Below are 25,443 nucleotides of genomic sequence, written 5' to 3' on the forward strand. Positions count from 1 at the left end.
AAAGAGAGCATAGCTGATTTATAGAATATTAAGAAAATAACTCATAATATAATTAATGGTTAAATTCAAGCTAAAAGTGTAAAGAAGGTTGATTAAAATTCATAATGGGTATTCAATCAAATACCGTTGAACTTAGTACAGTGGTTATGGATCGGTAGTGGCGATAATGGAATGGTTGTAAGAGAAGTTTTATTGCTACTGAAAAGTCGTATAATTTGCAGATTAGTATGGAGGTAGTAATCTAAGCAATTAATTACAAAAATGAAAGGCGCACACACACAATCACACTTCTGATTATATAACAGAACAAAGTTCTAGCTTTAAGCCTTTGAAACATTCATCATCTTCCTATCAATAGCATTAAAAATAATAATAATAATAAAGGATCCACACATTAGGTGATAATATATATAACCAACTTTTCAAACATAAATTTCGAGCAAGGAGCATTTAAACACAAAGTGATAATACCCAAGTCAAGATGCATGGTGCTAAAGGTGCACGAGGCCTTGCTTCAGAACTAACATGACGATTTGTTAAGGTCACAATACCCAATTTGTTTATATATCTACCATCATCATCATTAACCTTACTTTCTCAAATGAATGTGGTCGGTCACATGAATTCTCTCTCCAGTTAAAATATCTACTAACATGTCCTATATCTAACGTCACAGCGGAGACTCCAACATGGTGACTCCATGCTGAAACCCAGTCAAACACTCATCATTTGAACACGAGATGTGAGACAAGACGAGCACGTTTCTTTTTTAGTGCCTTTAACATTTTTGTTACTGCCTTTATCTGTTGATCTACCTCGACAAGGGTGGTGGGGAATGTATCATCACTCTTCATCTTCAACTTCAACTTCAACTTCAACTTCATCCCTTTCCGTACTTTCAACATTGCAATCTTCTTCACCACTTGATCATTAGAGTCATCAATAATAGTCTTCGTGCCCACATCTTCGTCTTCATCCTTTTTCATACTTCTGCCTAGTGAAGGTATACTTCCTAAGAAACATCAATGGAGTCAAGACATAATTCAGCATTGCATAACTATATGGCTTTGCAAAGCAAGTAATTCAATATTGTAGTACTTTATTGCATAGGAATCTCTTGATTAAGTAATATACTAATATATAATGTTAAAAATAGGAATGTCAAAATTTAAGTGTTTTTCTCTTATCTTCATTGGTTAAGCATTGTTTTCTTATGACTTTTTTCTTATGTTCCCATCAAGACGGAAAAAAGATTTAATTCTTGAATATATTCTAAGAGCTCTTCATTCTCTGGAAATTCAAAACATAAAATATAACTATATTGAACAGTTGTGTTGAAAGGATTCATAAATTCTGTTGCCACAAATTCTTTTTCTTTTTCTTTTAGTTAGGAGACAATTAGATAAAATCTCACATTTTTCTCACATTATTCAAATCAATAATCTGTATGAATATGTAGTTACAGGCACAACTCCTGTTAGAAGATTAAGCAAAAATTGCCAATTATTCGTATTACATAAGATACTGTTTCCCTCCTTTTTAACATTCAGTTCCATTATTGTCATCAATAACTCAAGGTCAGTCAGTACTGGTTTGGTATGAAAGAGTCGAGGTTATTTAAGGCAATTCTCCTCTTCTCGTAAGGATTTGGGCTGTTTGTGAATTCTTTTAGCTAGACAAGATGCTTATAATTATTATCAATTAGTGCAATTCGAAAAATCTCGTCTTTAAATTTTTTTTTTAAAGTTGCCTAAAGAATAGTGATTTAGGGACTTAATTTGACATTTACTGAACTCAATTTATGTGAGCTGGGTGATGGGATGAGACTCATCACCCGAAAAATCTTGTCTTATTCCGTAAAAGCCACTAACTTTAAAATACAAGAATAAGAAATAAGCCACTTCTAAGAGAATATATATATATATATATATATATATAGACATTGAAACAAATACTACTATATATGTTACTCTCTTACGTACACCCCAAAGGTTTAAAAGTTTCCAAGATATAATTAAAATTGCATTAACCATATCTAGAAGTATTTGATTTTTCCTTTCTGCTACAACATTTTTACTCTTTTTTCAAATTTATTTTCTACTACTGCTTTGAATATTGTAAATTTGTTTAAAGCTTCATATTTTGTTCATAATAATTATGCTAGGCAAAAATGAGTACAATAGGTAATAAAATATTTTCTTTCATACTCTTGTTTGTATATTTTTAAGATCACATAAGTCAATCTATGAATAAATTGCAAAGGTTCCGTTGATATATCCATGGTTCTAATTCCATTCCTGAGAGAAGAGTTGTTTGGTCTAATCTCTTTAATCACTCTACTGTCCATTCCAGCACCCCTTGGCACTCTCTTTGTGACTACAATTCAATTATTGACATCAATGAGAGGCATGCCTTCAAGTTGCTGAATTAGATCAATGGAATTTTCCATACTTGGAATAACAAAAGTCGTGGACCAGCATTCATTGCTAGGAAATTAGATAGAGTCCTTGTCAACTGTGAATGGAACTCCTCCTTCCTCTTTCTTAATGCACCTTTTTGCCGTCAAGAGCTCCAGATCAAAGCCCTATCATTGTAAAACTAGGCAACCCTCCTATTAGGTTCTTCAATGTTTGGTGCAACCACCCTCAGTTGACAAAATCTGGAACACTTACCTCAAAAGCACATTTATATTTCAAGCATCCGGCACACATAATATCCTGACCTCTTCATCAAGGTTTCCTCAACCAAGTATAACTTGACATCTACCAAGCTCAACTGGACTGTAATCCCACTGACTCTTCCTTAAGATAGAAGGAGAAAATTCTTCTCAGTGCATACACTCAGCTGAGAAATGCTTAAGAAAGTGTTCTTAAACAAAAATCAAGAATTAATTGGCTCCATATTGAGGATCCCAGTTCCGCTTTCTTCTTTAGGTCAGTTAACTCTAGACAAAACTAAAAGAAGATCACTTTGCTCACCAATCCTGCAGGAGTTTAGATCAGTGAACCTACAGCCATCCAAAAAGATGTTTTCTCCCCTCCATCTTATCCAAGTATTGCAGCCCTCTCTCCTTTATAAGACAGAACATTCCTTCCCACCCCATCCATTACCTCTCTTCTATTCCCTCTAACAGTGAAATCACCCAATGTATGCTCTCTTTCAACAAAGACAAGGCCCATAGGCCTGATGGATTCAATGTCCACTTCTTTCATAAGTTTGGACCAATAGTGGGACCTTTTATAATTAAAGCCATCAAGGAATTCTTTCCTCATGGAAAACTCTTGAAGGAAATCAACACATCTTACATCTCTCTTGTCCCCCAATGTCAAAATCCCACCTCCCTCCATGACTATAGACCTTTCTTTTGTTGGAACCTTGTATACAAGTGAATTTCCAAGTTGATTGTGAGTAAAAATTCAGCTTGTGTTTCCCCACACCAGTGATCACACTCTGACTACATCTTGCTTTCTCATGAACTTCTCAATGAATACCACAAACAATCTAATTCACCTAGGCGTGCTATGAAAGTTGACCTAAAACCTTTGACTCCATTGGGTGGGAATTTATCCTTGACTCTCTCTTTGTTAGGGTTCCCTATTTCTCTCGTCTCTAGGACCAAAGCTTGCCTCACCTCTCCTTACACTATCTCTGTCAATGGAGAATTTAAAGGTTACTTCAAGGGAGTGAAGGGTATTAGGCCCCCAATATTTTTAACACATATATTGACAAGCGAAGTTTTTTGAATTTTTTTTTTTTGAAAACTTTCTATTAATAGCCCCTAAATATTAATCAATTTGTAAATTTTGTCCCTAAAATTTATTAAAATTTTAATTGGCTCCCCACTCTTTTTCAAAACACATATATTGACCCAAAATAAAGAGTTTAAAAATAAATTTAATTAGTTTGTGTCCCCTTGAAATTTAAATTTTTTTCAACTTGCACTCTTTTAACTATACTTTTAAAAGTTCAAATATTATGAAACAAAAATTTAAACTCATTATTATTATGGTCATTTTTTTTTTTTTTGATACATAATTATTATAGTTGTTATCACAACACATTGTTATTTTATTTATATATACATGTACAATATCTATAATATTAATTCAAGAGAGAAAAAAAAAAAAGAATAAAATAATTAATGTTCCCTCATGTTTGGTAAAAATGCATGAAGCATTTTTTGTCAAACATTTTTGTAAAATGATATTTATAAGAAAAATATCTAAAATTATATAACAATGGACAAGTACAATAAACCCCCCTCGACCATGACCATTTTCCAGTAAACCCCATTATCAAATTTTTTACCAAAAACCCCCTCCAACTACCTATCTGAGGGGGGTAAAAGAGTGGATGTTTGGACCAAAATTCCCTTATTATTGTTTTAATTAAATCCTAATTCTACCTAACCTCAAAAAATCATATCTCACAAACCGTATATCCAAAAATTACAAATTATATATGCACGAAAAGCTTATGAAATAAGGATTCCATAAATATAAGATTTGTGAAACAAGCCACCATAACCAGAGAGAAATAGACAATCTAAGAATCTTCTATAGCAATCTTATTTTATTTTTTAAAAATTAAATACTTAGGATATTTGCAAGAAAATTTTTAGAATTATTCATTTCCGCATGGAGCATAATATATAAAAAATTTAACCCCAATAGAAACCGATTTCATGAGATATCATATTGTGCGTCAAGATATTTTCATTTTCTCATAGACTCACCAATTTAAAAATAAATCAAAAATGAATAATCGTTGGGGCTACATTTTTTATATGTTATGCTCCATATGTAAATGAATGACTAGAATTTTTCTTCCAAATATCCCGTCTATTTTATTTTCTAAAGAAATAATAAGATTGCTAGAGGAAATTCTTAAATTATCTATTTCTCTCTGGTTATGGTGGCATGTTACACAAATATTATATTTCGAACTCCTTCTTTCATAAGCTTTCCGTACATATATTATTTGTAATTTTTTGATGTACTGTTTGTACGATGTGAATTTTTTAATTTTGAATGAATTATAATTCAAATAAAACAGCAATACTGACATTTTGGTCTAAATATTCACTCTTTTACCCCTTCAAATAGTTGGAGGGGGTTTTTTGGTAAAAAATTAGACAAGGGGGGTTTACTAGAAAAGGTCCATAGTCAAGGGGGGGTTTATTGTACTTTGCCCTATAACAATCTTTATTGGCAAGTCCTAAGAATATTTGGAAAGAAGATAAACTAAAGAATTGTAAGACTATCAATAACAATAATAATATCGTCTATGCTAATAATTTTAGTTATCACTTTCTACATAACAAATTTTATAACTATTTGTATCTTATTTAATAACTCAATAATAATCTTGTTAAATATTTTTAAAAAAAAAAAAAAAAAGAGTTAAAATTCATTATGTTATTGAATTGTGGAATCTAAGTACTTAATTTCCTTCTTCCAAAAATTAGATTTTTGAAAAATTAAACAATTGATAAAGGAAATTTGATTTTCTAACAATGCTTATTTCTTTATGTTTCTTCTCCATAATTTTCTTCTAACATATATATATATATATATATATATATATATATATATATATATATTGTCCAAGTTGTATTTTTCTCATTTTTGAATTTTCTCAAGATATATATACATGACTAGTATTTTTTAAAAAAATTATATTACAATTGATTTATAATTTTTTTTAATTTTTGTTACTTAGTTCAAATCCGGGCCCCCAACCCTGTGCTCCATTTTGAAACTCACCGAATAAGAATAGTTTGAGCCGTTTAAACAGCTACTTGATTTACCTTTGGACTTTGCTCCATGTATTTCTGTTCTTGGGCTATCTCCCGTGTTGGGCCTCTTCGTTTTCCTTAGGCTTGTGTTTTGTAAGCCCATCTTTGTGCAGTTTATCTTATTTATATATATTTTCTAAAATAATAATAATAATAACAAAACTGATATATTAATAACATGTATTTTTTTTAAAGAAATAAAAATAAATATGATGTTTCATTCGTTACCAAATATTGATAAAAATTAATCTCAACACCCTATTTTTTCTAGAAAATTTCTGAAATATTATGAAATAAAGACGGAAAGATGGTATAATATTTGATTCAAATACACGGTGAAGACTAAGTCAAGGAGGTCATCGAAAGCAAAAATTAAGTGGTCAATCAATTATGATTTTTTCATTATAATTTTTTTTATATATATTATTTATTAAAGTATACGGTCTTAACACATGGAAACACCTACAACAGCCATTTCTTCCAAATCATTATGTTAGATATTACTTACACTCCAAATGCCCAACAACAAACATGATAAACTTTTTCTATTACAAGTGAGTTATAAAACAACTTACCAATTTGGTAGCCACCAATGTGCTTTGGATGTCCTTCCTTAAGTTCATCCAACTTTGTTGTTAGTGTCTTTAATTTATTTGTCAGTGGGTTTACCTCTTTTTCATGCTTTGAAATTTCTGCATCTAGTATGTTAGTGCCGAGATAATATGAATTGTGTCTAGAGCTCTCCTCAATAGCCTTTATTGGCTCCCCAACAGCATTTCTTGCCTTCATTTCCTTTAACCCTACATCATTCTTATCATTAAGTTCACTAACCAAGGACTATTCTCAAATAATCATATTACATATTAATCACACCACATGCCGAAAATAAAAATGATAACTTAATCCTAATACGACCGAGTGTAAAACAACTTACAAGTTTCGTATTTATTGGTCCATTGTGCACGTCTCTCCTTAATTTCATTCAATGTTGATGTTAATGTTCCTATCTTCATGCTCAATGCATCTACCTTTGCTTGAAGCATTACAATCTCTTCATCTAGTGACAGGGGCCACTCCATCCCTGCTAAAAAAAGAATCTGACAAGCAACCAGAAATTAAAGAGTTTGACTAGCACATTGTTAGTGATGTAACCAAAATAAATAAATAAAAATAAAAATAAATATTTGCATATGACACATAAAAATCATCCTTCGGAGTATGAATGTAAATAAATATAATGGGATACTATTTAATGACTTTTAATCCACCACAAACTTTTTTGGAGTATATGATCTCTACATTTTGTTAATATTAAATAGCATATGCCATATAGGTTGAGTAATTTTGTAAATCATTCACATATTTGGCACATTAGGGATACTTATGTAAATTATTTATTACAATGTATTTAAAAATAAAATTAAAAAAGCAAATTGAAAACAAATTGTAGAAGTGTTCAACAATTAAATCATGTAAAAACCTACCCGAAAAAAATGCAAAAGAAAAAACGGTACAACCAAATGTTTTTAGGATTTTTTATTTCGAAAAAAGAAAAGAAAAGATAATAAGATGAAATTTCATTTATGCATTTGGAATAATTAAGAATTAGAAAATAAAAGAGGAGCAGAGTGGACATATTGCAAAGTCTACTGATTATCGCTAATATTCAAACACCATGTAATCCCATTAATTTTCATGAGATTTTTAAGAAATATTTACTAATCCATCAAAAAAAAAAAAAAAAAAATCCGTAAATCAAATTTTAAAATTATCGAAATTCTGTTTTTCCAAATACAACCTTGGGTATGTAAAGAACAAAAATTGGACTAGAAAAAATCTTATGAAATGAAACACGGATTAGTAAGCAATCCAAGTCTCATCTACTACTTGAAAATTGGGGCATACCTCATGGAACACACAGCTAGTATGTGCAATATAGTGACAATCCTCACAATAATAAGTTGGCTCCCACATATTTCTTAATTCCTCGCAAATGTCACAGTAATATTCGGAGTCCTCGTCGTCGACCGAATAGTCTTTGATGAAAGAATAAGTGAGGGTGAGAGAATGTCGGTGATGGCTGTGTTTAAATTTATGTGGTAACATTATAAAACAACACAACTTAATACTGAAATCGCATGGCACACAGCGGAAGAACGGAAAACCCTTAAAATTTTCACAACTGTTGCACTGAACCGAGCTATCCGTTTTTCTTTTTGTAAATGTAGGGTCGTTGAAGATAGCAAGAGGGTGCTTGTGAATTTCAAATTTGAGAGTGGAGTAGGTTAGCGAAGCACATGTGACATCCATCTCAAAGTCACACTCACGACACAAGTACTTGAAGCCCAAAACAGAACATTTACATGCCTTGCATTGGTAATTGACGGAGGAATTTGTGTAATCGAGCACGAGAGGATGTGGTGGATGAAAGGGATGTTTGATCCGCAGTGGCAATTCAGCGCACGATTTGTGCAGAAGAAACTTGCATTGAAAACAAACGTAGACTGTACCCTCGATGCAGAGCCCACAGGCGGAACATGAAAAAATAAAAATCCCTTTGGTGATATCACATGGAATCAAATCATGCGGGTGGGTGAATGGTGCCTCAACAACCTCGTGGTTTTCTATTATGGCTTTGGGCATTAGAGAAGCGCACCTTACGTCCAAACAAAATTCTGACCGAAACTCAAAATTGTGGTAGCTGTAGCAGAAGTATAATCCTTCCTTAGAAACCCCACAGACATGACAATTAAAATCAAAAGAAGGTATGAGAGTGAGAGTACGATGAGGGAGAAAGTGATGTGTGATCTGCTTTGGGAGTTGTATACATGATTCATCCATCATAGCATGGCAATGTAAACAGGCATGGATGGTGCCCTTGATGACTTGGTCGCACAATGAGCACAAAAAATCAAGCTGCTTGTTCTTCCTATAGCAAGGAATCAGGGGATGAGGTTTCCTGCCAAACAACCCAAGCAAGCATAGATGCGTCGTTTGTTGCTCACTTGCCTTGTAGTTGTTGGTGGTGGTGGTGGGCATCAGCGTAGCGCAATTAACGTGCAGGTCAAATTTACATTCAGAACAATGGAAAATGAAGCCGTCACATTTCTTGCAGCAGGCATAGCAGTAAGCTGGTTGATCACGAGGAGATAGACCATCAGGATCCCTAGATTCTTCGTGTTTATAAGGTGATTGAGTGAAAAAAGTGAGGGGATGTTTGGTGTGAAAGGGGTGTTGTATCTCTGGCGCCAATCCAACACATGATTTGCAAACGTAATGTTTGCATTTTGTGCAACCATAGAAATCACCCGAGATTTTGTTTGTGCACCCATTGCAAGTCACTTGATCCTCTTCTTTACGTTTCTGTTGGTCTAGGAACAAGTAATGCCAATGGCTGAAATGTTCAATCCGCCTCTCCATCTCTGTTTCTCTGATTCGAATAGAATTGAGTAGTAATTACTCTGGGAAGCCAACTCTGAACAGACTACTAGTAAGCTGAAGCCCAATTGCAATCGGAGACAGTACAATAATCTAAAGTATTGTGGATAAGCCTACCATGTGCTGTCACTTTTTTATTGGGCACTGGGATTACATCTATCATTTGGTTCACTGAGTGCCTTTAAGTTCCTGTTTGGTAATATTTCCATTTTTTGTTTTCCTTTTTTTAAAAACCACAATAAAATACATTTCCTAACTCTATTTTAACTTTTCATATTTAAAATTTTTGAAAACTTTTTTATATATTCTTCACAATTCTTCACTCAACAAATGTGAACTTTGATTTTCAGTTTTAATTTTGAAATACTATTATTTTATTATATTCCATTAGTAAAATTAAAAATATATTTTATTATACTCTATTAGTAAAATATAAAAATTCGATTGAAAACTGGTACTTGATATTGCCTGATAACATGAGGTGCTTAGTGTATGATTCGCCGCAATATGACAAATTCGCAATGCGAGAGGAAAGAGACAGTCTTGCTTTTCTCCTTTATTGAATTATTGTGTTTTTTTTTTTTTTTAATTGATTGGAGCACCGAAAGTTGTCTTTTATCTTTGTCTTTGTTTCACGTGATTGGTGTTGGACTGCAATGTGAGAGGAAAGAGACAGACGTTTCAATTGCTTTTGTCCTTTATTGAATTATTGTTTCTTTCTTTTTCCTTTTTTCTTTTTTTTTTTTTTTTAACTTTTTTAATTGATTGGAGCACCGAAATTTTGTGTCTTATATCTTTGTGTTTGTTTATTAGTATTTTGTTTCACGTTATTGCTTTCTATATTTTTTTTTATTTTTTAATTACTTTTTTATTTAACCAAAATAAATGGTGAGATTATGAATATCATGGACAATGCTTTTTGATCTTAATAATTGAGTTGCTCTAGATTGATACTTACCTTAAAAAAATAAATAAATAAATAAAATTATTCTATTTCCATTGACTTAGAAGTTACAACATTAATTAAACTAATTTTGCTTATCAAACCAATGCACAATCTATTGTACTTTTTCATGCTATACCTTTTTTTATTTTTTATTTTTTATTTTTTATTTTTTATGTGAGTGAGTGGCCCTGCTCCACACTCAAATCAATCTCTTTTTTCTTTTTTCTTTTTATCCATGCTATAGCTTTTTTATTCTAAGGTTGTGCATTAAATCCTCCTGTATTATAACCCAATTGCAATAAACTCCCGGAGCATGGTCGACGTGAATCGGGCATCACAGAGTACGGCTTTCTCTTTCCCCTCTCTATGTGTGTCACATCCCAACTCTATCCCTCTATGTGTGTCGCATCCCTCTGTGTACTCATCTTCGCATCCCAACTCTATCCCTCTCTCCCTCTGTGTACTCATCTTCGCATCCTAACTCTATCCCTCTCTGTGCGTGGCATCCCTGTGCACTCATCTTCGCACCCCAACTCTATCCCTCTCTGTGTGTCGCATCCCTCACTGTGTACTTATCTTTCCATATATATATATATATATATGAAAGAGATTGATTACAGATTGAAATGATCGACCTTTTTTTCTCTTTTTGGGAGAGGTGTATTGTGAAATTTCTTGAATTTCCTAAAAAAAGGATTTTTTTGGGTTTCTGATTACCGTGTTGTCATCGGAGGGTTGAGGGGTGGTCTTCTTTTGTGGGTTATTGGATTGCATTTAGCAGGCAAAAACCGGCGGCCGGAATTTGAGTCTCCGCCGTTGGTCCGTGCCGGAGCTCGGCGATCCAACACTTCTTCACCGGCGAGGACTAGGGTTTTACTTTTATCCCTTAATTGTGTCAGCAGGGCTAATTTTGTCCTTTTAAATTTTTTTTGACCTCTCACGTGACATAAGTGCTCTCATTAATTTTGTCCTTTAAAATTTTTTTTTTTGACCACTCAGGTGACATAAATACTTTCATTTTTATTAAATTTATAATAATGAGTTAACATTTACAACAAATAAAATATTAAATTTATAATAGTGACTTAACATTTGCAACAAATAAAATAATTTAAAGGATTACGTGTTTTGTCATAATTGAGGGGATTGTGAAAAAAAAAAAAAAAATTTAAAAGGATTTAATGCACTTTTATCCTTTATTCTATTTCTATTTCTATTTCTATTTCTATGTGTATAAGTTTTTACTTCCATTTAGTAATTTGTCAATATGCATGACCATGGCATAGTCTACTATTACATGGCTCGCCATTTCTGGGACAAGTGGATTGATTTATAGTGAATCGATATAGCTCGTCTCTCTCTCTCTATATATATATATATATATTTGATGTATCAGTACTATTAATTTGACGACCAAAATTTCAAACTAAACGACTTCCTTCTATCTTTTGGAGTAATGCTATTAAATAAGATGCATATATATATATATATATATATATATATATATATATATATATATATTTGATGTATCAGTACTATTAATTTGACGACCAAAATTTCAAACTAAACGACTTCCTTCTATCTTTTGGAGTAATGCTATTAAATAAGATGCATTCAGTTTAATTCATTTTTAAGATGAATAAGAACTGAATAGATTTCAATGGTTCCAGTAATATTGGAATCGAACTCAAATTTGAACTCGGTTGAATGTAGTCGTTCAACCTAGTTGCAAAATCATGATTGAAAATAAAGGTAATTAAATACTATCTTCTATACGTTTCTACTCATTTTACTTTTAGTTAATTTTACTGATTCTGACTTGTTTTATGGCCTGTTTAATTGGCCAAAAATTGTGGGATAGGCAAAGGCCACAAAATTCATAAAATTCAGCTTTAAACAAACTCCTGCAGCTTGAAAGATAAAATTCAGGAAAAAAAAAAAAAAAAAAGCGCGTGTTTTCGCACAATTCATATTATTAAAACTTTATGTTTAAGTTGAAAAAAATAAATAAATAAATAACTTTTATGTTTAAGCTCGACTCACCGACTCGGTTTTTTTTTTTATTTTTTTATTTGACTCTCCCACTCTTGAGCCACACTAACACCCACCCTCTATATCTGTTTTTACTTTTCTCTTTTTGATCTTCTTTTCAGTTTTCTCATATTTTCTTTGAACAATATTTATCTTTTTTCATGAATCAGACCTATCTCAAATCTGAAGACCCAAAACTTTATAACCTTAACCTATTAAAATTACACATTTTGATAAATTTTGATGTGTGTGTTTGTCTAAACCATCTTTCCATTGCGATTTCAGTGAAGAAGACGAAGTGTTTGGACAAAACTCAAACCCTTACCATGCAATATCCAACACAAAATGGACCTAACAAATCCAAACTCAACCAATAATTCATCACGCCTCCCGCACGCGGAAAGTACCCACGTGGCCCGACCACCAAAATCACAGCCCAACCCACTTACATAAAATTGAAAGAAGTTTTCATTTGATATTAGGTACAATTTGGTTTATTGTCCTTTTAATATAAATATAACATTTTATATTTCAAATTGTTGCTAACATTATGCATTTCCTGACCGGGAAGACATTTAAGAATCTAATTATGACAGAACAAGGGAATAAAAAAATAATAATAATAAAAAATAAAAAGACAGACATAGGCTCAAGAGGGCAAGCCTTTTGCCAAATGTGGTAGCAGCTGCACCTGTGTCACGTAGCGCCAATCCCTGGTTCTTTCTCAGGTCATCTCTGCAAATTAACAAACCGCCTAACCACCTTTAGGGAAAATATGATAGTAAATAACAACAGGCTGTCATTACTCATTCTATGCAACAGCATATCAATTAAGATGCTTTCGATACATCAATGAAATCTAACAACACAAAAAATGATTGCAAGTTTTGAAACTAGAAGTTCTCGCAGTAGTGTACGTGTATTCATGTGCAAAAGCAAAAAGAGAACACAATTGTCAGATATCTAGCTGCCTGCGTATGTTTATGTGCATCAGGAAAAGGGTTTTGCACTAAAAACGAATTTCTTTCCCAGGGATGCAACTGTGGATCAGATCTCAAAGATGTAAGGCACTCTGGAGGGCTCTAATACTGCAGGCAAGGTATTCTGCAAGTGTGACTAAGGGTGGTCATGTGTCGTCTCCAAGTCCGAGGGGCCTGATGAAGGCAAGACTAAGGGTGGTCATGTGTCGTCTCCAAGTCCGAGGGGCCTGATGAAGGCAAGACCTTTTTCAAAAGTGGTGAAGGCTGCATCTGTGTAATTGATCAAACAAATGCGGTGAGGATTGCATGTGCATGACTTGTGTACTGTGGGATAGCGGAGTATGATGTTGAACTATGGTAAGTGTGTAAAGCAGCATGTCCCAAGTGTAAGAGTGTGTGTGTGAAGTAACATGCAACAAGTTTGTAGATTTTGATGCGCTGTGTCATGCAGGTTTGTTTCAGGCTTCAGCAACTTAGTTAATAAGGTGACCATGATACAAGGATCTACTAAAATGCATGTATCTGAAGTATGTTTGTCAAACAAAGGGCAATTACAAGCCCTCCTCTTCTATGTGCAAGTGTTTACTTCCATTTAGTTATTGATAGGGAAAAATAAAAACCTATCCTACCCTCGATAAGATTTATTAGATTTCATTATCAAGGATAATGAAATCAAATCTGACGTGGTTGAACAAGTAAGAATAATCCTACTATAACAGGAGGAGGTCAAAAGGATTAAATCATATCCTGACAAATCTGGTAATAAATCTCATATGATTTCGCACAAGCGGAAGATAAGGTCAACCATCGACATCAGCGGAATGATTTTGATTCCAATCGACAGTCATAAATAGGACATCAAGCCATTAAAGAAAGTACGACGTAAAAACTATTATTAATCCCTGCCTTTTTTTTTTAGACCTCCGTGACTAATTTGATTGTCGGAGAGCTATTGGCAGGCACCACACCAGTGCTGTCAAGGTTCATCGATCTTCTCCTCTCTTCCTTGCAGGAAAACGGTATCGTATCGGACTGCGCGAATTTCAGCCTCAATAGTTATTTGTCAATATGCATGTCATAGTATAATTACCTACAACGACTATGATATGGTTAAAAACTAGCGTCCATGAACGGTCCATTCAACGGAAGTAATTGTCGGGAAAGAGTAACTAGAATCACAAAATTTTAGATGAGCCTACAGTCAGTGCAAGTCGCAATACCCACGCATCAATATGGTACTATTTTTGGCTAGACCTGAATTAAGTTGCAAAAAGATTATTGAACTTCTTCCGTGAAAAATGATTGCAAAATTTGGAGGTGTGCTGACATTCACATGATATACAACATACAGAACAACCAGATGGCAACAAATATTTCAGCTGATTATACTGCCAAGTGTTGGAATTAAGCAATCATTGTTTAGTGAACTAAACGACTTATATGAACAAACAGACACAACAGAAGATGAAAAAGGTTTTCAGAAATAGGCAAAAAAAAGTTATCCTTATAATTTTACTTATCAAAAAATTAAAATAAAAAAAAGGCAAAAAAAGGTAAAGATAAGTTGACTAAAGATATGGATCCAATTACATGCATTTAGAATATTGATTATATATATATATATATATCAGTTAAATAAACTAACATATTAAACAAAGGGTAAAGTGCCGGAAACCCTCCTGCTGTATAAAAATTGTGCACAAAACACCCATCCTACTTAGTATGAGCGTAAAACCTCTTATTAGCTAGGGGCGGTAAATAGGCGGATTGGGCCGGATTTGGATTGGTTGAAAATGGGCGGGTCAAACATGGGTCAAGACCCATATTTAACCCGTTCAGAACGGGCTGAATATGGGCGGGTCCAAAATGTATAGGGTTAATCCGTTATAACCCGTGGACCCATTAATTATTATTATTATTTTTTTTAATTACTTCTTTTCGGGAAGGTTTTAAAATTTTATTTAACAAAAAATAAAAAAAACAATCTAAAACTCAGCAATATTTATCAACTCGTTTTAGATAGAGAATAGAAATGAAGGAAAGAGAAGAAATATTGATGTTTAAAAAATAAAATTTTCTTAAAAATTTTGATGTTTACAAACATGAAAAAGGAAAATGTAATTTGTAAAAAAAAAAAATTGTCCTATGAAACCCGACCGACCCGCCCAAAATATTGATGTTTTAAAAATAAAATTTTCTTAAAAACTTTGATGTTTACAAACATGGAAAAGGAAAATGTAATTTGCATATTTGAAAAATAAAAAATAAAATTTCACCCGTGAAACCCGACCGATCCGCCCAAAATATTTATGTTTAAAAAATAAAAATTTTGATATTTACAAACTTGGAAAAGAAAAATGTAATTTGTATATTTGTAAAAAAAAAAAAAAAAAAAAAATTGACCCGTGAAACCCAACCTACCTGTCCAAAATATTGATGTTTTAAAAATAAAATTTTCTTAAAAACTTTAATATTTATAAATATGGAAAAGGAAAATGTAATTTGCATATTTGGAAGAAAAAAATAAAAAATAAAAAAATAAAAAATAAAAAATAAAATTTACTCGTGAAACCAGCCCAAAATATTCGGGCTGGCATAACCCAACCCGATTTCGGGTTGAGGTTGAGTTGGGACTGGGCTGGGTTGGGCCAGCCTATCTTGTAGCTCTAATCGTGAGTGAGTGAATTTTAGAAAAAAATGAATTGAGTGCAATATAAAATAAATGTGTGTTGTGTGTCTATTATGTGCTGGGTGAAATATGGGTTGAATATGGATAACCATATTCAACTCATTTTGACCCTCAAATTAAGTGATTAAAAATTATTCAACCCATTTTTTACCCATTTTAAATATGGTTCACCCAAAACCATTAAAAAAACAGGCGGATATGGGCAAGTTGATGGTTTCTGGCCCATTTTGCCACCCCTACTCTTAGCATTTGAAAAATATGTGCAAATTGCCGTCTAATATCTATTCACAACCAATTTTGACCAAAAAAATTCATAAAACCCCGAAATACTCTTAATAAAACCTCTCTCTCTCTCCTCACTAAAAACAGGCACATCTCCAACCACCACCAAGATATACCTTGCTTCGGCCATCCACAAGTGGTTCTCCAACATCCTCAAACCCTCCAAATTCCACACACCAACAGTCCAACATCCTCAAACCCTCCAATCCCACACCACTAATCAAACCTTTCACGGCGTTGTTCAAGTCAAGCCATCCTTTTTGTTCTTACCCTTACCACCGCTCCAGGCCTGAGCTCTTTTACAATCACGCTCTCGCTGATTATCGTGTTGGTCAAATTAAGGAAAAAAACACATCAAATATATACACGCACAGATATGTGTGTGTGTGTGTGTGTGTGTGTATATACACACACACTAGTAAAAGACATGTGCGATGCACGTGATCAAAAGTTATTTTATAATCTTAATTAAAAAAAAATTATACAAAATTATCTAAATAAATTCCCTTTTAGAAATAATTAATTAGCAACTCCTTTGAGTAATTGAAATTTCAAATATTTATGAAGCCAAATGTTTTGTCTTTTGCACATTCATTAATAATAAATGTTTAGTGGGAGAATGATATAAGTTTTTTAATATTATATATTTCTTTCTCTAATTAGATTTCCTTTTATCGAATTAAATAAATGATTTTTTTAATATTATATATTAATGTACTAAAATGCTGAAATTCAATAATATGTTTCCTCTACTTAGATTTTTTATTATTATATATTTTCTTCTCTGATTATTTCCCGTTTATTGAATTTCAGTATTTCCTACAACCTATAGTATTATTATTAACTAAATAAATAAGTTTTTAATATTATATATTTCTCTAATTAGATTTACTTTTATTGAATTAAATAAATAAGTTTTGTGTTTCTTTCTGTAATTAGATTTTTTTATATTATATATTTCCTTCTCTAATTAGATTTCCTTTATATTGAATATTAGTATTTCTTACTACCTATATTATTCTTATTAACTAAATAAATAATAATGTGTTTCCTTGATAGAGAACAGTGGCAGTAGCCTTTTAAAGTGTATAAAAGATGTGGCAAGGAGGGTTCTAAGGCTCGGGCCATAATTTGGCAAGGAGTCTTAAATAATTGAGGAGTTTGGTCAAAATTGCATAATTATAGTAACTTGCATCAATTTGCATCAATAAGTAACTAGGAAGCACAGATACTTCTAGGAGTGCAACATACCCGTATCGGATACGTGTCAGGTACCAATACTCCACAGATACTCGCGGATACGTGTCCGATACTTCTGAAACGTATCCATAATTTTAAAATATATTTTTTAATTTCTATGTATCCGACACTTCTCGGATACTTCAAAACACATTTTTAACAAGTTTGAACATTAAAATGCAACTTTTTCAACAATAATAGCATAGTATAATTGTTAAAAAAAAGTTTAAATTTATTAAGTGATGACTATGGATGCTTGTTTTATGTGTTGTGAAACGAACTTCTATGTTATATTAAAGATTGTATTTAGATTCATAATATTTTTAAAATTTTGACCAAAAATTAATTTATATATATATATATATATATATATATATATATTATTTTTTAATGCGTATCATGTTATACCCGTATCCTATTTTTTTGAGATTTGTCATATCACCATACCCATATCATGTCGTATCCGTATTCCATATCCGTATATGTGCTTTCTAGGTCAGTTGTAATTACTTTTATAAAGCTAGAGTCAAATATTGATTACCTCAATTGCGGGGTAATCCTATAGTCAAATATTGATTACTTCAACTATGGAGTGATTACTTTTATTATGCTATAGAGCCAAATATTCATTATCTCAATTATGGGGTATTCCAAGGGTCATGAGCTGCACTCACATAATGCTATAAAAATGGTAATCTTGGTAGAATAGTGTGTGAGAGAGAGAAGATACTGTGGGAGAGAGAGAGAGAGAGTTGAGAGCTGAGAGCTATGAGGTGAAATCAGTGTTTTATTTTATTATTATTATTATTTTGCCTTAAGGGCGTATTAGGTATTTCAGTCTTTAAATTGACAAAATGTACTCCTTTGCACAATTTTTAAAATGTAGCTGGTTTCTTGAACATCCCGCCGCCGCCGCCGGGGGGGGGGGGGTATTCGCACTTTACCCTCAAACAAATTAAAAGAATACTCTCAACAACTATTAAAGAATATTCTAGAAAATAAATTTCAATTAAAGAATCTAATATAAGTATGATAAATTAAAGAATATTCTAGAAAATAAATTTCAATTAAAGAATCTAATATAAGTATGATAAATTAAAGAATATTCTAGAAAATAAATTTCAATTAAAGAATCTAGTATAAGTATGATAAATAGGATCAATAATGGAGGAATAGAGAATGTAAATTACGCGGGGAAGGGGGGGGAAAGAATACAGGATGCACATAATGCACATAAAAAGATGTGTAATACTAAAAAATTAGGAAAAGCAGGCATTGACTGACTAAAAAAAAATATTCAATAAAAATTTAGAAGAAAAAAATGATGCCTAATGATGGAGAAAATGTATCATAAAACCACTTTACAAAAAATAAAGGGAAGATGCAAAATTGTGATAATTATTGATGAATTAAGTTAAAGAGTCAAACAATTGAATTATGGAAAAAAATTACCAAAGAAATTAATTCCTACTGTCGATAACAATTTTTAATTTATGCAAGTAAGAATCACTATGGAAGCCATTTATTTGATTAGAAAATTAAGCCAATCATTTAATTAGAAAATTAAGACACGATTCTAGAAGCAAACAAAACGATCAGCACATGGTTTTTCCAGAGAGGAGGCATGTGATAGAGTACCAAGAGATATAATTTGCTGAACTTTACATCCTAAAACTATCCACTTAAAAACTTGTAAGGATTATTCAAGATATGTATAACAAGACAAGAATTAGAGTTCGTACTATAAGCAGTAAAACACATATTTTTTCTATTCAAGTGAGATTAAACCAATGATCAGTACTTAACTCATACCTATTTATAGTAATCTCATATGAAAGAACAAAATATGCAAGAAGACATGTTGTTTGCTAATGACATAGTATTGTTCAATACGGTTTTAAGAAAGTCCAGAGAACAAAATTAGAAATATGAAAACATACATTAGAAATAAAAGGCTAAAAATTATTAAGACTAAAACAAAATACATAGAATGTAAAGTCTTGAAAAGTGATGGTATAACAAAAACAATTCAAGACCAAAGGATTATCAGAATAATCATTTTTTATATTAAGATCAATATTACAAAAAGTAGGAGATGATGATTTCATTTGCAATGTTGGAATATTGGAGCAAGGTGGACAATATGGAGACATGCTAGTGGTATCCTAGGTCATAAAATAATACCAAATAAGTTAAAAGAAAAAACATATACAGTGGATTCATATAGTTGAAATGACAATGTTGTGATAGATGATAGGAGTGATATGTTTAAGAATTGAAATGTGAGGGAGAGATTAGGAATAACAACTATGAATAATAACCTAAGAGAAAGTAAACTTAGGTGATTTGAAGACAAGCAACGTACACAAATGCACCACCAAGAAAAGGAATATTAGTTTGCATATAAGGCAATAAACAGAGAGGCCGACCAAAAGTAGCTTGGAATAATTTATTAGAACTGACTTTAAAAAGTTAAAAATAAGAGGTGACAATGAGGATAATAGAAAATAAAGTAATAGGAACATAAATGTAGTCTACCACATTTGTTTGGAATAAAGGCAAGGATGGTGATGCTGGTCTGCTGCAGATTATGAGCATATATGAGACATTATTAGGGTAGTGTCTAATATCATCTATGTAGAAAATTTTCTTGGTAAACATAGAAAATCACTCTGGAAGGGACTAGAGAGTCACCCTAATCGCATTCAAACTAAATCAGGAGAGTTTTCCTTAAGATCGGGTTATGAACCAAGTTATTTTTCTCTCTATGGCATCTAAAATAAATAAATAAATAAATATATATATATATATATATATATATATAAACAAAAAAAAAAAAAAACTTGCAAGTCTCAGTTTCATGAAAGACTCAAAGTTCTCCCTCTGGAAAATTGCTACTGACTCTCGTCCCCTAGGAAGATCTTTAACAGCCATTTTTGCATTAGATCAGTTGGAGAGCTGTTCTTAATGCAACACCCTTAAACTGCTCTTCACATGTTCTTTAAATATAGAATTGTCAGATTCATGTGGTTCGCGAAGTGGTTCCTTAAACCAGATGACTTTCTGTCCCTATCCAATGCAGATTGGATTACATATCTCCCAAATCCCTCAGTTAATAATATTGGACCTCTTTATTGAATTCCCATTATCTCTCATTTGCACCTTCTCTAGTAAATAAAGAATTTGAGCCTAGAGAAACAAAGTCATTCCAAGAAGGTCTCCAGATCCTGATCAAATTCTAAAAGAAGATCGCTCTCTTTGGAATGAATATATTGCTACAAAGGAGGCCAGATAATAAACCCATCCCATGTACATTATTTAAGTATTCCACTTCAGAAATATCCAACCCCTCCCCCGCTCTCCTCAGGGTACCGGCAATTTATTATATATATATATATATATATATATATATATATATATATATATATTGATGAACCCATTGTTTAGTTTCCATTGCAGAGAGAGGAGGTAGAAGTCATCTATGCTAATCTTTTATGGCCTCCATGGATAGCAGAAACTCAGGCCGCTTGTCAAGCAATCATTGAGTCGCTTCACAAATGTCCTGGGGTAAGTTGCTCGAGAGGAAGTCGTCCAGGTGGCTGTCCGCGCTACAGTTAATTAAGCCTCATTTGACCATTGATCCTATCACTATCAGAGGTAGCTTCCGGTATGAAAAAACTTGGTGGACTCCAGGAAAGTGTGAATTATGGCGCCTTTAGCTAAAATGGTAGTTCCCATTGGGCTATGGTGGTGGTCAGTTCTTTTTTACCAAAATTATTATTTTAAAAAATAATAATAAATAAAAAGGAAGACCAAATGCATTTAAAGTCAACTTCTTAGTCTTTCTTAATCCTAGAAACCTCCTCCCATGAGGCAGGCAGTGGAACAGAACTAGCAATTTTCCTCTATATTGTGAATCTATTTAGTTTTCATTTGCTCTATTTTCTTGTTATTTGTCAAGACAAAAAGAAAAAGAAGAAGAAGAAGAAAGAAAAGGATTAGTTTAGCTGGGTCAATTGGTTGCCAAAATATCATTTTCATATACATAATACAAACCCACTATTGTCTTAATTGGACACAAACCCTCAACCTCGCATGTGGGAGGAGGAGCAGATGCCACTGTGGATAAAAACTCCATGGTAGAGGAAAAGGCTTCAGATACAGAATTCTCATATTGAAATTCAATTCAAGATTCCGAAATTAAAATGCATGCTCTTTGATAGACCTTGGCTTCAAAATAATCGTAAATCAAAGTGTCTTCAATTTCCGCAGGAGAGTTATTCAAAATATTAGCTACCATATTGATATGTCATCAGCTAAAAATAAGCATATAATCCAAATCAACGGATTATTCTCAATGCACAAATAAAGAAAAAAAAAAATGCTCTACAAATTGAATTCCCAATAATAAATCCATAACAAAATCATCCACATTTCAATGTATATATATAAATTAAATACGTAAACCAAACAAAATATTCAATCTAAATAGAGTTTGACGTACAGTAATGATATGAAGACCGCCTCCGAGAGTCGATTTGATGGAGAATTTTGCCATGAGAAACCTTCGAAATCAGAATCACAATTGAGGAGAAGACGACGACGAAACGAACAATTGAATATCTTCGATAAAACTTCGATCCTTGGGCCTATCACCCCTTTTCACGTACCCCTTCTCCTCTTTCTCCGTAAACGCACTAAACCCTACCCTCCCATTCCTCCTCCACATCTCCTCCGCATAGCTCCGGTGCGCATAATACGCCTCCGCCTCCACCACCACACCGCCACCGTCACCGCCGTCGACCTCGGTTTCGGATCGGACCTGAATTGGGAGTCTCTCGTAGTGACTGCGAGTCGTGCCCTCCAATTCATCGATTCGGGCGAGTGCACGGTCCGACACGGCGTAAAGCTCGCCGTGGACTCGGTGGCGGGCCGATCCAGGGAGGTTGAGGAGGAATGGGACGCCGTGTGGGCCGCAGACGAGAGGGAGTTCGTGGACGGTGAGGTAGGAGCCGAGGTAAACGGCGTCGTCTGTGCGGATTAGGTCTTGCAGGAGAGGATGGTTAGCGAAGCCTCGTTTCAGTGTGCCATATGTGAAGATCAGGGTTTGTTTGCCTTTGATTTCGTCTGTCACTGACATTATCTGATCTCTCTGCACACACACCTCTGTTCTCGTGCTAACTAACCAACAGAAAACACAGTGAGACCGACTGAGGAGAAGGGAATTTAATGCTTTGGGCTGCATTTGGGGCCAACAAGGCCCAAATTTAAGCTGACTCAGTCCAGGGCTTGATCCAATTCAAAGTTTTTTTTTTTTTTTTTTTTTTTTTTTTTTGCTAGCAAGAAACTCACCCACCTACTTTTTACCACGAAAATCTTTGACCTTCTCTATTACTACCACCAAACTATAGTCAAACTCGTAATTTAAAGACCTTGCAAGGGTATTTCGGTCATATAATTTGGGAATAGTTGTGTTACACCATATATTAATTAATACCGGCAGAAATTACTCCTATGTAACTTCATCTATTTGAAGCATAATTTCGGCATTGCATAAAATTATTGTGACGAAGTTAACAACTAACGAATTGTACCTACTTGTTACTTTGTTGAAATCTCATGCAACGTTAGACTTATTTTTTACCATAGTTTAATTTGATGGTGTAAGTTCAAACCTAAATGGGGTTGAAGGTAATTTACCCTACTCAAACTCTTAACTTTTATTTTTTTTTTAAAAAAGGAAGAATAAGAATAGTTGAGCAAAATTCTAAATGAAAAATAAATAACTAACATGAGGTCGATTGAAAAAGTTGACGTCAATTAACAAGCAATTATTATTTGAAGTAATTACACTTACATCACTTGTAGATTACCTAAATAAAAAAGACCTTCTTCTTGTAATTTCAAATATAACGATGACCACCCTTATCATGACACTTACCAAAATGTGTTAAATGACTATTATAACTATTGTATTATTATTATTTTGAATGTAAATTATTTATTTCTTTATAAATAAAATAGTATTTTCAAGTTTTCTAAGAATTTTTTTGAATTTTAAGTAAATATTGAACATGACATCAATAGACAAGAATATCAAATTATATGACAAGGGAGGTCAGTGTAAATTTTCGAAAAAAAAAAAAAAAGGGAGGTCAGTGTTACTATGGACCTGAATCAGAGAGGGACTCAATGTTATATTTGAAATTAGAGGGAAAGTCTCTATTATTTAGACAATCTACAAGAATGTAAGTATAATTATCCCCTTTTATTTTTATTTGAAATTTTCTCTTTCCAACATCATCCATCTTCTGCAATTTGTTTTTTTCAAATTTGTTTTGTGGAAGAAGAATTTCAAACTATACCACCATTCATATCAAAATGGTACTTTGAGTTTTCTCTTAATTTTAGGGAATTTATAAAATAGTTAACTTGAGTAACATAATGATATGAGATATCCTTTTCGAACTTTGAAACATGAGAATTATCATTTTTGAACTTCAAATATAACAGAGAAAGTTAGGATTTTGTACGGTTTTTCTTTATATATTTTATAGGGCTAAAATAATAAAATTCCCATTACTTTTAATTTTTTATTATAAAACTTCAATCTGTGTCTAAAAATACAACATAATTACAAAGTTATCACATTACCTCAATTATGTCAATGAACCATTAAGAACTTGTTAAATGACTATATTACTCTTATGATATTCCACTTTATTTTAAAAAACAAAAATTAAGAATTGACAAATTATAAAATTACCCGCAAGCACAAACCTGTATATTATAATTTAGTTTAAGTCAATTTATGAATATTATATAATGTATTAAATGTAATACCCCTAATTTTAAAAGGATAGTCTCGGTATTTATTTATTTGTTTTAATTGTATTTTTTAATTATTTAATTAATTATTTGACTAATTGCTTATGTGTTAATTGAATTAGGTATTACTTGATTATTTGATTATGTGTCTATGTATTATTTGTATTTGTCTATGTATTAATTGTTTAATTAGATTATGTGCTTAAATAGTGTTTTGATTGATTGTAAATTAAATGTTTTCTTTTCTTTTATTATTTTATTTTATTTTTCTTTTATGGCTATGGTTAGTAGTAATGGGCCAACCAATTGGGTCCCATGGACTACTTGGATAAGAGGCTGGATATGTATGGATTATTACCCATGGATAATGTATGTATATATATTATATACATATATAAAAAGAAAAGTAATTTATTAATTATTTCTATGGTAACTTGGGTAGTAATATTTAATCTGATATATATATTTTATATTTAAATAATAAAAATATACATAGATTTGATTACTTTATAATATTATGGTAACTTAAGTATTATTGGTTAATCCATTAATAAATAATGGAATGTGTATAATTTATTTATTTAATAAACATATACATAAATTATATACGTAACATATTTTACTTACCTTTTTAATATATATAAAAAGGAAATTAATTGGTTAATTACTTTTATGGTAACCTGGGTAGTAATATTTTATCTGATGTATATGTTTTATATTTAACTAATACTAATATATACATAGATTTGATATGTATTATGTTTTAAGTTACTTTATAATATTATGGTAACTTCAGTATTATTGGATAATCCATTAATAAATAATGGAATGTGTATAATTTATTTATTTAATAAAGATATACATAAATTATATACATAACATATTTTACTTACCTTTTTAATATTTTAATATATTTTTTTTTAAGTTGACGTGGATTGGGAAAAGGGTTAGGGTTATTTTATTTAGCCTATAAATATATAGTTATAGGTTGTAAAAGAGGGTTAGAAATATTCACGTGATATATTCTAGAGAGAGAGAGTTAGAGAAGGAAGGAGGAAAAGAAAGGAATGAGGAGAAAAACCCTGTAGAGAGAAGATAAAGAAAGAATAAGTTTAACTTTCGATCCGAAAGTTTAAGGCAAGTTCTTCTTCTATCTCTTTCCCTTTGATTCGTGTTTCTGTACATGCCTAGGAAATTTTAGGATTTATTAAAC

The 25,443-nt window shown here is 32.1% G+C and overlaps 2 protein-coding genes across 3 annotated transcripts; both read right to left on the minus strand.

Annotated features, from left to right (window-relative positions):
• Window positions 1–294: 294 nt before the first annotated feature.
• On the minus strand, window positions 295–9,311 carry LOC132303532 (uncharacterized). Of its 2 annotated transcripts, none has more exons than XM_059800825.1 (4): window positions 7,703–9,309; window positions 6,732–6,894; window positions 6,373–6,597; window positions 295–1,012 (listed from the first exon to the last, which is right to left on the minus strand). In XM_059800825.1, the coding sequence occupies exons 1-4, from the start codon at window positions 9,215–9,217 to the stop codon at window positions 726–728; spliced, it is 2,190 nt and encodes a 729-aa protein (XP_059656808.1). In that variant the 5' UTR covers window positions 9,218–9,309; the 3' UTR covers window positions 295–725. The 2 variants fall into 2 exon arrangements, with proteins under 2 accessions (XP_059656808.1, XP_059656809.1); XM_059800826.1 differs by having other exon boundaries at window positions 858–1,012; window positions 6,467–6,597; window positions 7,703–9,311.
• A 2,805-nt stretch (window positions 9,312–12,116) lies between these two features.
• On the minus strand, window positions 12,117–22,629 carry LOC132303533 (putative gamma-glutamylcyclotransferase At3g02910). Its single transcript, XM_059800827.1, has 2 exons — window positions 21,907–22,629; window positions 12,117–12,947 (listed from the first exon to the last, which is right to left on the minus strand). The coding sequence occupies exon 1, from the start codon at window positions 22,540–22,542 to the stop codon at window positions 21,982–21,984; it is 561 nt and encodes a 186-aa protein (XP_059656810.1). The 5' UTR covers window positions 22,543–22,629; the 3' UTR covers window positions 12,117–12,947; window positions 21,907–21,981.
• Window positions 22,630–25,443: the final 2,814 nt, after the last annotated feature.

The sequence above is a fragment of the Cornus florida genome, unplaced genomic scaffold (genome assembly GCF_030987335.1).
Source record: "Cornus florida cultivar Cherokee Brave unplaced genomic scaffold, ASM3098733v1 CherokeeBrave_3.0.0_Hap2_Chr04, whole genome shotgun sequence".
NCBI lineage: Eukaryota > Viridiplantae > Streptophyta > Magnoliopsida > Cornales > Cornaceae > Cornus > Cornus florida.

What these genes read in the sequence shown, in the direction of transcription:
- LOC132303532 (XM_059800825.1), bottom strand. Translation starts at nt 9,217, where the DNA reads ATGGAGAGGCGGATTGAACATTTCAGCCATTGGCATTACTTGTTCCTA. An exon ending in GACCAATAAATACGAAACTT is followed by an intron (nt 6,598 to 6,731) that starts GTAAGTTGTTTT and finishes AGAATGATGTAG; the next exon opens with GGTTAAAGGAAATGAAGGCA. An exon ending in CATTGGTGGCTACCAAATTG is followed by an intron (nt 1,013 to 6,372) that starts GTAAGTTGTTTT and finishes GATGTTTCTTAG; the next exon opens with GAAGTATACCTTCACTAGGC.
- LOC132303533 (XM_059800827.1), bottom strand. Translation starts at nt 22,542, where the DNA reads ATGTCAGTGACAGACGAAATCAAAGGCAAACAAACCCTGATCTTCACA.